General features: G+C 40.1%; 1 protein-coding gene across 3 annotated transcripts in view; it reads left to right on the top strand.

The window, feature by feature from the left end:
- ASMTL (acetylserotonin O-methyltransferase like) overlaps positions 1 to 12,096 on the top strand; it is a 31,365-nt gene that overhangs the window by 10,764 nt on the left and 8,505 nt on the right. For all 3 annotated transcript variants that reach the window (XM_055701610.1, XM_055701612.1, XM_055701611.1), the window contains exons 7-10: positions 2,921 to 3,347; positions 6,230 to 6,392; positions 8,131 to 8,315; positions 10,869 to 10,998. In XM_055701610.1, coding sequence (XP_055557585.1) covers positions 2,921 to 3,347; positions 6,230 to 6,392; positions 8,131 to 8,315; positions 10,869 to 10,998 — 905 coding nt within the window. The remainder of the gene's footprint in view (positions 1 to 2,920; positions 3,348 to 6,229; positions 6,393 to 8,130; positions 8,316 to 10,868; positions 10,999 to 12,096) is intronic.

Genomic DNA, 12,096 nt, shown 5'->3' with positions numbered 1-12,096 from the left:
ATTTCTTTTAGGAGTTACGTACAGTTGCTATAGCTTTGAAGGCTCCTTCAGATTTTGTGAATAATTATTCTCACAGCACAAATTAGCTCAGGGATATGCTTGAGGTTATCAGCTCTTCAAGATTAAGAGCAAAAAATCTTGCAAATGCAAGATTACAAAAGTAAGGGGAGCTGTACAGTTCTTTTACTAGATTTAACTTTGAATCTTGTTTTTAATCTTATCATGTTGCTACAGTTAACTCCTCTGTATGAAAAGATTGTTCTGCACTCTCCAGAACTTACTAGCAAATCTTTTTGTTGTACGTGCCTACCTCTGCTCCCTTGCAAATGGAAATGCATCTCTGACTGGTTCCATGATGTATGTAGGCTGACTGGGCATCTAGCTGTAGCCTCTCGCAGAGACAGGCAACCAGATTCAGCTTCTCCTTACCTCTGTCATGCCAGTGTCTCTGCCCTACAAAACCACTAACTTCATATTTAAAGGAACTAGAGGTGGGTCATCTTTAATTTGTAGACATGTGAAGTGAAGACAACTAAGTTTTGGTATCCAATCAACTAACTGATAATGCAAGAAATTAGTGTACAACTTCTAATGTATTTTAAATATTTGCTTCAGTAAAGATGAATTTTGTCAGTGATGTACCTTTAACCTTCAGACTGTAAGTGAAGTCCAGTCACTAGCTCAGATGTATTCTGTCTAATGTGGCTGAAATTTCTTTGTATTTCTACTGTATGGGCCAAGACACATGTTTCACTGTCATACATGCATTCTTGCCTTTGGAAACCCACCTAAAATCCAACCAAGTATCTCCTTTCATCTGTAGGAGCAGTAGTACCTGTTGGCACAGCGGGGATTTATTTGATCATTGGCTGTCCGTTAGACAATACAAATATCGTATACATGGATGTACTATTTTGTGGCATGACTAAAGTTAAAATCCTAAAGCTAATAAAGGAAATGTGCTTTGTTGCATTTTCAAGTTACCTCTATTTTACCTCTTTCTTAACATTTTCCCCTGATTGTATTGTGTGTGGGTTTGTTGTTTGAGGAGAGGGGTGTGTTGGGGGGCGGGGGTGTTAGAAAAAAAAATCAGTGGATGTTGCACACATTCCTGCTGAAATCGTTGTCCTCTGCAACAGTTGGTTACTGAAAAATGTTTTAGTTGCAGCAGTGATCTTGCTGCCTGTGAGAAGGTCTTTAAAGTGAGTTATATTTTTATTACAATGCAAATTAACTGGTGCTGTGCATAGTTTTATAAATGAAGCCTTAAAGTTAGTGCTATGCTAATAAAAGTATCCAGTTACAGAAGCCAGTCAGATTAACCAGAGCTAGTTATGAAAGCTTTATAAATACTGATACATTCTGGGTTTTAGCATGGAAGAGCCTTGCTGAAAAATCAATGGAACTGTTACTAACTCCATAGCCTCATGCTTTTGGACTAGAAGCTGTATCTGTAGTAGAGAATCCTACTCAGGATCCAATGCCAGCATATGAAGTTCTATATAAAGATTAACAAGATGTGGCCAGTTGTGTTAACATCCTTGTTGTGGGTCTGGTACAACTGCTTGTGATGGTCACCATGGTTTTTTGTTGCCTTGTCAGCGTATACCAGAATGATTTCATCCTACTGGACTGCAACTTCATTTAAAAATGAAAAGACTTTTTAGTCATTAGAGTATTCTGAATTTAGATGATGTAAGTCTTAAGTATGGTGTAAAAGAAGGAATAATTTAAACAATGATGAAACTATTCAGTGATGCTTAAACACGAGATTAAAGGAAAAACCCCATTCCCTAGTTTATAGATTTAAAAAATCCCATTTGCAGGGGTACTGATTCCTCTCTTAGGGGGTTGTCAGAAAGGGGGTCCAGAAATAATTTCTAGATGTGTTAAGAGCTGGTTCTGATAAAAACTAAGATGAAAAATCTACAGTCATCTTTGTGTAGTAATATTCTCTTACAAGTAGTTTGCATAATTCCATACTATCTTAAGTTAATAGAGTTGAGACTGACTGACATTTGGTTTCAAAGTTTGTTGACTTAGGCTTTCAGATTCTGCTGTTACCATGTGGTAAGCATACTTCTTGCTGCTTTGTTCCTTAAATGTGAACCGTAAAACTGTTGGCTGTATTGCAGCCTATCTGCCTGTATGCATTTCCATTCCACACAGTGGAATTTGCACAATTGCACCTAAAGACAAATTGGATTTCCAAGGTTACTTTCTGTGAAAACACATTCCTGTGCCAAATTACAAGTACTACTGTGACATCTAAGAGCACGGTGTTGTAAAAGATATCTGAGGGTTACACAAGAATTGAGTAAGGCTGAATGGGACAGTAGTGGATTTTGTATTGGAATAGGTTGCTGGTTCCCAAAAAAAGTCCTGTCTTCCTGGTCTTCATTTTAGATATTCCTATGACAGATCAGCAAGACTCATAAAACAATCATTTCAGTTCTAAGATGTCTTCTTCAATGTGAGCTCCTTTGGGAGCTAATATATTCCTAAAGGCCCTTCAGCCTCTTGTGGAATAGAGTGAGGGTCAGTATGCAGCTGGGTGACCCGGTGATGCTTGCAGTTACCCTTTTGGTAGCCAGGACTTGGAGAATGTTGGGTGACCTATGGCAACACAATCTGACTGCAGTCGGCAGATGTTCCTGCTGCTTAGGTGACTATGGAATTTGGACTGTGTGAAGCGTAAACACCTTAGGCTGTTCACCTTTACTAAAAATACTGATCCTTATTTATCCTGTGATTTATAAATTGAAGTGTTGAGCCTAACTAGTAGATTTAATCTGTCTTTAACTTGAGTATGCTAGTCTTTCTTCCAGACTCAGCAGTACTGGTGGATTGTGTTCTGTACTACCTTTACTCTTAATGAGATACATGTAGATGTATGTTGTTTTTGTCTTCTTTCCCCCAGGGACAAGGCTGGTGGATATGGAATCCAGGCCCTTGGTGGAATGTTAGTCGAGTATGTCCATGGAGACTTCTTGAACGTGGTGGGATTTCCTCTGAATCACTTCTGCAAAAAGCTAGCAGAATTGTACTATCCGCCCCCTAAACATAATGTACAACATAAAAAGTACGACTCTATCCCTTCTGTGGACACTTTTGAGAATCTAAGTGATGGAGAAAGTGAATCTTCAAATTTCACAGAGCATAAAGGTGCCAGTAAGTTGGACAGCAGTGGGATGTGTTCCTCAGGAGCTATTTACAATTCAGAAAACAGTTCTAGCATCAAAACTGGTTTTACGGTACCTTTGGAAAATCAGAATGGAGTGTCGGAAAGTGCAGCAAAACTTCCATCTAAAATTCTGGAGCTGATGGATGGTTTTAGAGCTTCAAAGGTAAGGGAAAAAGAAAAATAATCATTACATTGCTGACTGATACGATTGTTTCATTGGACTTTGGTATATAACAGGTAATGTTAAATACTTGAGCTGGGGTAAGAATGTATTAATAATTAGTAGCAAAGGACCACTGAGGTACAAGAGAATCTGAGAGCTGAAACTTCTGGTGCAGTGCAAACATTGGTTTTTGGTATTTGCTTTTATGTGTTCTGTGACATTTCAGTTACCCATTTGATAAAAAAGTTGTCTCTTGAGAGGGGAAAAAAGTTCTAGTATGTGGGGTTTTTGTAGTGGTTTTTTGTTTTTTTTACTGATGATGAGCACAATTAAGCAGAAAGTTACCTTTATATACTCTGTGAAGAAACCATTTAATATGGTTAGCTTATCTGGCTTAAAACTGTGACAAGAGTTGTACATGTTATATTTTCTTTCTAACTTTCAATGCTTAGCATTAGAATTCTGTGGAAGATCTTAATTTTTTTATTAATTGTTGAGGACGTTAGGTTTTTTTATACCCTGTTCCATGTTCCAGGTATATTTACCTGGTAATACCCATGCAGTAGCTGATGGAGACGTACATGTAATAGCTTACAAACAGAAGCTCGCATGTTCTGTGTAGCAGCCAAATGTGTGTGATGAGGAATCAGTAGCTGGACATTTTAATTACTACCAGGTTTTCTACTCATAATTTCAGTGTAGCGAGGACAGTGATGAAGGTGAATGAGAAATGAACACCAGTCATTCTAACAGATCACTGATTTCCATCAAGTCATTCATGTTTTAGGAAGAGGTGAAAAAACTGCTAAAGTAGCAGGGAAATGACAAACCTGGAACTAAAGATGTAATAAATTTGAGGGGGAGTGGAGGGAAACATGCCAGACAGTGGACAATGGTTTTGCTGAAACAGTGGGAAGTTGTACTTGGATGTGAAGGAAAACTATAGTGTGGTCACTGTCAATCTGTGGGCATGCTGCTTGCAGGCATACAAAGCAATATTGAGAAATGTGGAATAAAGCAGCCTTGAGATTGCTGTTTGTGAACTTACTTGTCTGTCTATAGGGAGTGAGTTTTGATGTATTTGATTGGGTGAGATGATGCTTAGCATTTCTTCAACTTAAGTAAAAAGAACATAGAGAATGATCACCATTTTGTTGTGCATTATGTGTACTGTTCACAGTGATGTGATGCCAAATTTGGTTTTGTGCAGTGAAAGACTGGAGGCTGGAAGCAGAAGCTTTCCTTTCCTACTAGCCCAATGTAAAGTCATTGTACGAAGTGCCGAGTTTCATGTTGAACTAGTAGGAATTCTTTTTTCCTCAGGGCTTAGATCTTAGTAAAATTAATTATAAGCTGCAGTGAATGCTTCCTGTGATCTGACAAAACTCATCATCCCTCCACTTGTAGAAAAGGGATAAGAGCACAAAAGCTCTTGAGTTCAGTTTCATTTTGGTTCTTGAGTGTTGTTTCAAGGGCTTTATAAAGCAGAGTGAAATCCCCTGTAGCCAAAGATGTTGCTGCCTATTTTACTCTGAACAGCTGCTGTTGCAGAACAGGAGGGGATCAAGGTTAAATCATACTTTCTCAAACTTAATATGTTCTGAATTTGCATAATTTGATCTGTACTCAGACCTTTTAGGGTTTTTTCTTCAATTTCCACCTCCCCCCTGCCCTGAAACTGAGAATTACAGAATGGTCGAAAGAGTGATTTGGACCAGTCAAGTTTTGGACCCTATCTTCTCACCTTCTTTTTCCTTTTCTTACAGTTTGAGTGGTATCAGTCTGAAGATTGGGCGGGTCTTGGAAGCCAAGTGGTTGCAGGCTAGATGCAATTGGCATGTGAAAGCCTGGGTTATAATAAAACCCAGTTATACATTCTTACTAGAGTAAGAGGAAACTGTAAAAAGAGGATGAAGATGATAAAATATATAGACACACAGTAGCAGACCTTCCTCACAAAGTTAAATCTTTTTCTCCACTTGATTTTTATTAAACAGAATGCCAATCCAATTTTTCCTTGACTTCATTTGATCTTTAAGTACATTATAATTGCCTGCAGATGCAAAGAAATGGATTCTGTGATTGCTGTATGTGCTTCTGCTCTCATGCTCTACATAAGTTCCTTGGGTTTGGGTGAATAGTTTCAGAATAGTTTCAGAATACTGAAACTGCAGAATTGCAAATTAATTTCAAATAGAGGTATATATTATCACATACTAACTTTCCTCGCTGGTTTGATTAGCATATCTCTACAAGTTCAGTTAGGTTTTTCAACTTAGGCAGCTATATTGCCCGTGGGTTTTTCTTCACTATTGGACACTAGCTGTTTTCTGTTCCCCATTCCATGTGTACATGTGCTTTTAAGGGGTGTGTGTGTAGTACAGTTGTGCCCTGACGTTTTATTCTTTTATTTTTTTTCCTTAACATTTATTAAACTAAGACAAATATTACAGGAACTGAAGCTGCTACACTGCCTAAGTGGAACTTTCCAGTTCCTTATGTCTTGAGTAAATAAAATTTTATCTTTTGGTATTGGTTCAGGTGCTTAAGAGTGCTTGACCTTATGAAAGGATCTTATAGATGGGGATATGCTAAATATCTGAATAAAGAGGTGGTCTTCATACAAAATCTGTAGGCTGCATTCCAGAACATTCTGAGTTCCTTTTTCTCCCAAACACCTCTGTTCAAAATTCTGTTGCTTGCCTAAGATAGTGAAACTCTCTGAAAGGGATGGAAATGTATCGTAGCAATTTTTAGGAGTTTTTTTAAACTGTGTTGTGCTTCTTAAAGAACAGTAGTTGTGTAGAATAATTCTAGTTCTTTTGTTTCTTGATTGCAGTCTTTTAAATACAGCATGCTATTTTTTTTTTTCCTCTATGGAGGCTATGTTTGTAGCATCTAAGTTGAAGATGTTTGATCATCTGAAAGATAAAGGCCCACTGAAGGCTGTGGATATTGCAAATGAGGTTGGAACCTCTGTGTGCGGAACAGAAAGACTCCTTGATGCATGTGCTGCTCTTGGATTACTGGAGAAAACACCACAAGGTGACTAGTTTCTCTTTCCCCCAACTGCATAGTACGTACTGAAAGCCATGCAGGACTGGGAGAGATGCTTTGAAGGTCACAGAATCTGACTTGATGTTGTGGGTAACTTGGATTTGAGGGAAAGGGGAATGGATTGTTGCTTCTTTGCTTCCATTATTAGTAGCTAGATTTTTTCATTTGGGGGCAAGCTTTATTTTATGAACACATTAAGGTGTTCTTTGAGGAACCCTTAGATTGGTTTTGCTCTCTGGACGTAGTACTGACCAAATCTCTAAGAAAGTTGTGTGGGCAGTCCCAGGGAGCAGCATAATGACTCAGATGTGTAACCTGCACTTTGACCATAACAGCCCCACAGCAGCACTACAGGCTTGGGGAAGAGTGGCTGGAAAGCTGCCTGGCAGAAAGGTACCCAGGGGTGCTGGTTGATGGCTGGCTGAACCAGAGCCAGCAGCATACCCAAGTCAGCAAGGCAGCCAACAGCACCCTGGCTTGTATGAGAAATAATGTAGCCAGCAGGACTAGGGAAGTGATTACCCCCCATACTTGACACTGGTGAGGCTGCACCACAAGACACTGAGGTGCTGGAGCGTGTCCCAGGCAATGCAGCTGGTGAAGGGTCTGGAGCACGAGTCTTGTGAGGAGCAGCAGAGGGAACTGGGGTTGTTTAACCTGAAGAATAGGAGACTTAGGAGGGACCTTATTGCTCTCTAGAAGTACCTGAAAGGAAGGTGTTAGTGAGGTGGGTGTGCATCTCCCAGTTAAGTGGTAAGATGAGAGGAAATGGCCTCAAGCTGCACTAGGAGATATTTAGATTAGATACTAGGAATTTTTTTTTCACTAAAAGGTTTGTCAGACATTGAAAAATGCTGCCCGAGGGAAGTGCTTGAGTCACCATCCCTGGAGGCACTTAAAAGAGGTAGACCTGGCACTTGGGATGTAGTTTACTGGTCGACTTGGCAGTGCTAGGTTTACAGTTGTACTCAATGATCTTTAAGATCACTTTAAGGCCTTTTCCAACCTCAGTGATTCTTTTTCTATCTAAAAGAAGGACAAAATTCCATTTGCTGCTGCAGCAATGCAGTGTCACAATCTTCAGCAGAGAATCAGGGTTCCACTGAGGAAAGCTCTGGAATATGGCCTCTTTTTATAGACAACAGCTTAAATTTTAGCACCCCTAACTGGAAAAGTGCCTGACGGTGTATGTAGGTGAGGGAGTCAGTGTTAGGACTAATTTTCAGTCCACACTATGTTGTTACAGGTTTCCATATGCATCACTTACTATGTAAGACCTGAAATGGTCAAGTGCCAAGAAAAGGAAATAAAGGAGGCTTTCAGCTCTATTAGAGGACAAGACCAAGGTGAAAGCCCTAAAGGCAAAACATACTGGAGAAAGTTGGAATTTAAGGGAAGCCATAATCTAAAGAAAAATGTGGTCAAGAATGAGAAACTTCCAATACTCTGTTGAATATTAGGTATCTAACTGAGGTACTTAGGCACCAATTTATTATTACTTTTTTAAGCCAATCTATATCTTCCATCATAAATTATTTTTGGAAACAAAGTACCTGCTCCTTAAGAATGAGAAGACTTTTAGAATTTTTTCATGGAAGTCTTTGCAGAAGAAGATCAGGTTTTGCTAGCTATTTAACAGCTACGCCAGAAAATGCGCCTTCAGATTTTAAATGACAGTTTTAAAGTACTGAAACAAAGCTGGTTACAGTTGTTTTCTTCCCTTAAGGTTATAGTAATACAGATTCAGCAAACACCTACCTGACTTCAGATGGCGAATGCTCACTTCATGGCTACATTATCCACTCAAATGACCACATTTGGCCTCTCTTCACAAACTTGGAGTCTGCTGTCAAGGAAGGCAGCAGGCAGAATCATCGAGCCTTTGGAAAGAAAGCAGAGGATTTATTTAAGGTAATGTAAACTCTTACTGGTATCAAAACTAGTTGGGAGGGGCCCAGAACTGATCTAGTGGCAGATGGAGACTGAGCAGTCTAAGAAATTTGGTTAATATTAGGAATGGTAAAAACACAGTGCAACTCACTAGCCCCAGACTTCTGTTCCCTTCAACTTTAGGCTCAGGTGCTGGAGCAATCCCAGAGTGTCCTGGGAAATTCAAGTGCTGATGAAAATTCTCTGGTTAAGGTGTTGCCTATCCAGCTAACACACTCTGAGAACAATCTCTGGGTCTGTTTAATTTAAATTTAATGTGTCCTTTCTTATAACACCAGATAGTACCTTATCACACGTGCACTCTCTCAGTATTGGGTGCCAATCACTTGATACTGATGTGCATCTACCTCAGTCTGTGCTGACTGTGATGGAAGCTGTTTTCAAAGTCACTTTGTGTTGATGCAGTGCAGGAGGGATCTCATCTCTTCAATGAAGGTTTGTAGCTTTGTATATGCTTCAAGCTGGTACATACTGCTGGTAAGAATTGTAACCTTTCTTCCATGTGTTTCCATCTCTGTAGTACTTCTTTTCCAGTGCTAGCCCAGGTGGATGTGTACAGAGTGGAGAATGACTTAGGGTTATAACTGGCCTAACTTGTCAGTTATCCACCTGGTGAAGCAAGTTGAGGGGCGTAAATTTGTGCCTGTTTAAGGAGAGGGCTAGCAGAGCGAGTAGGAGAATACATCAGGACATCATCTCTGACAACAGTGCTGGCTTAAAGGGTACTTCACCCTGCACCCCAAGGTTCTTAATTTATACTTCCAGATGCTGAAAAAGCTGTCTACATCCCTCGTATACAGTTGATGGAAGGAAATAAGGCCTTTGGAGACTTAAGAAGGTCCTGTTAGCCTAATGTTAGTACTAGATTACTGGTGGACAGAACCTCCTTTAGGAATCACAGAATGGATCACACAATCACAGAACAGTTGGGGTTGGAAGGACTTCTGGAGATCATAGAATGGTTTGGGTTGGAAAGGACCTTGAGGATCATCTAGTTCCAACGCCCCTGCCATGGGCAGGGGCACCTGCCACCAGACCAGGTTGCTCGAAGCCCCGTCCAGCCTGGCCTTGAACACTCCCAGAGATGGGGCATCACAGCTTCTCTGGGCAATCCGTTCCAGTGCCTCACCACCCTTGCAGTAAAGAATTTCTTCCTAATACCTATTCTGCATTTGCCCTCTTTTAGTTGAAAACAATTACGCCTTGTCCTGTCGCTATAGGCTCTACTAAAATGTCCATCTCCATCTTGTAAGCCCCCTTTAAGTATTGAAGGGCTACTCTAAAGTCTCCCTGGAGCCTCCTCTTCTCCAGGCTGAACAGCTTCAACTCTTCCAGCCTGTCTTCACAGGAGAGATGCTCCACCCCTCTGATCGTCTTCATGGCCCTCCTCTGGATGCACTCCAACAGGTCTACGTCCTTTGTGTGTTGGGGGCCCAGAACAAAATGCAGTACTCCAGGAGATCACCTAGTCCAACTTCCCTGCTAAAGCAGGAATCTAAATCCTTCAAAGGCTCTTTTAAAGGGAGTTTAGATACTTTGCTTTAGGTAGGTGCTGCAGTAGATGCTTAAACTTACATACAAATTAATTGTTTTAACATAGGCAAACTGGATCTCATCCTTTGTTAAACATTTGGATTACCAACTTGAGTATGCTTGGGTGATGCATGTGGCAGAAGTCACTGCCAGTTCAGGCATGGGCTCTATATGTTTACAGGATGGTATGTCTAAGCAGAATATATGGGCTGCCTATGGCACTGTGCATACTCACAGCCTGGAGTTACTTCTGCTTCATGGTAGCTGTGAAGCCAGGCATAACTGATGAAATCTGCATGAAAGTGAGACACAACGGGATTCATGCTTCTGTATCATTTCAAAGGTAAAGGCATGAGTTTCTGGTACTGAAGGCTTGCTTCTCCTGTAATCAAAAAATGCATTATGAGCTGTAACGTTTCTCATTTAAGTTACGATCCAACCATCTGGTTATTTCCTCATCAAGGGAGAATGTCAGATTTACATGGAAGCAACTTGTGACTATATCAAGAAGGAGGAACGCTTTAGGAGACTGGAAAAAATACCTCAATCATGTCCTTACAAACAGTTTGAAATCTGGAGAATCTTGCTGTGGACCAAGTATGTTAGTAAATGTATATCAAAGGCCCAGTATTTCTTTAGAAAGCACTTTTCACTTCTTCCTACTATATTGCCTGAGCTTCAGTGGGCAGAAGTGTTGAATTTAACAGCCCTTGGGATGTCAGGAAGATCAAGTTCAAACCAGCCAAGTGTATGTCCTTTGAGATGTACTGCAGAAGATGCCTGTGTGATCAGAATTTTTGAGAGGATGTAGTCTGCTGATCACTACAGTAGATGAGCAACTAGTCAATGGCACTTTTAACTGACCTTTTAATTTTAGAATTCTAATGGTAATGGTGTGCACCTACTGCCTCGGTTGTACATAGTTTCAGCTAAGTAATGAAAATAAGCTTCTATTACTATGCTTTTTTTACCCCTTTTTAGGACTATTATCACAGCCAGGAGGTGAAGCAGCGTTTTATGGCTGCTATGCACAGCATTGCCCAACTGACAGCAAGAGACGTGGCTACAGCATTTGATCTTTCACGGTTTAAATCTGCTTGTGATCTAGGAGGTATTGCCTGTAATTGAATTTGTATACAAATCAAAGGGAAAATCTTGATTTCAGTTCCGTATTTTATTGCTTAAGATCTATGTGTATTTTTTACTAGAACTGGAGTAATACTATCTACTGTTATTTTTCTGGCATTGTAATGTCAGATGAATGCAGTTAACTGAAAGCATTGTTACTTAAATGGTATTTGAATAGTTTAAAATAAGTGAATGTTTGTCACAATCTAGTCGATACTGACACACCTCAGCACAGAAAACAAGATGGGTTTTGGCTCAGCTGATAAAATACTGGGCTGTGAGCTCCATTGTCAGCTGTACTGTTGCTGTCCTTTAGCACATCCAAGATTTCCAAAAGTAGCGAAGGATTTATTTCTGAGTCCTTCTGTGTTGGGGTGTCAAACTTGAAACACAGCACTGCTAGAACAAAAAGTTGTGCCTCTTTTAGAATTGGTTTGTTTTGTGTGTTGCTTTGATTCTTAATGACCTTAATGATTCTTAAAATGACCACAAAAATGTTTTAGACCAATGATACATCTGAAGAAACCCTTCTTGTTAGTGTCCTTTCTTGCTCTGTGCTTGGAGTTACACAGAGAGAGTGTTATTACACAGGGAAAGATCCACTGAGGAAAGAACACTTTATTTTGCCTGGGGAGGTGGACGGCATGTCAGAGGAATTAACACAATACTGGTGCAACCTTTGCCACCTGTGCAGAGACTTCTAGACTTTACCATCCCTATCTGTCACAATGCTGGAGAGTATTTACCAAACTTTATATATCAGTGCTTTGTAAATGGTAAATGGTTCTAGTGCTCTTAATCCACAAATTACAAGTCCTTGCCCTTTCATCAATGTTCTTCTGCTCCCCACACCACCCTGAGGTACTGGTATCAAAGGTCATATTAGCCATTCCATGACAGTAGAGATTCATGTCTGCATTCTCCAAGCTTTAATGCATTGCTGTATCCACCAGCAAGTGCTGTTGCCCATGTTCATTGTGGAGCTGACTGTCTACTTCAATTCTGATTTACTGTCTATTTTAATTTTATGTACAGCCTTGTCTTTAAAAATGTCTGCAAGGGCTGGGAGAAAAGACCTGAT

This window comes from Falco cherrug, chromosome 2, assembly GCF_023634085.1.
Source record: "Falco cherrug isolate bFalChe1 chromosome 2, bFalChe1.pri, whole genome shotgun sequence".
Classification (NCBI taxonomy): Eukaryota; Metazoa; Chordata; class Aves; order Falconiformes; family Falconidae; genus Falco; species Falco cherrug.
This window is presented reverse-complemented; position numbering and strand designations above follow the sequence as displayed.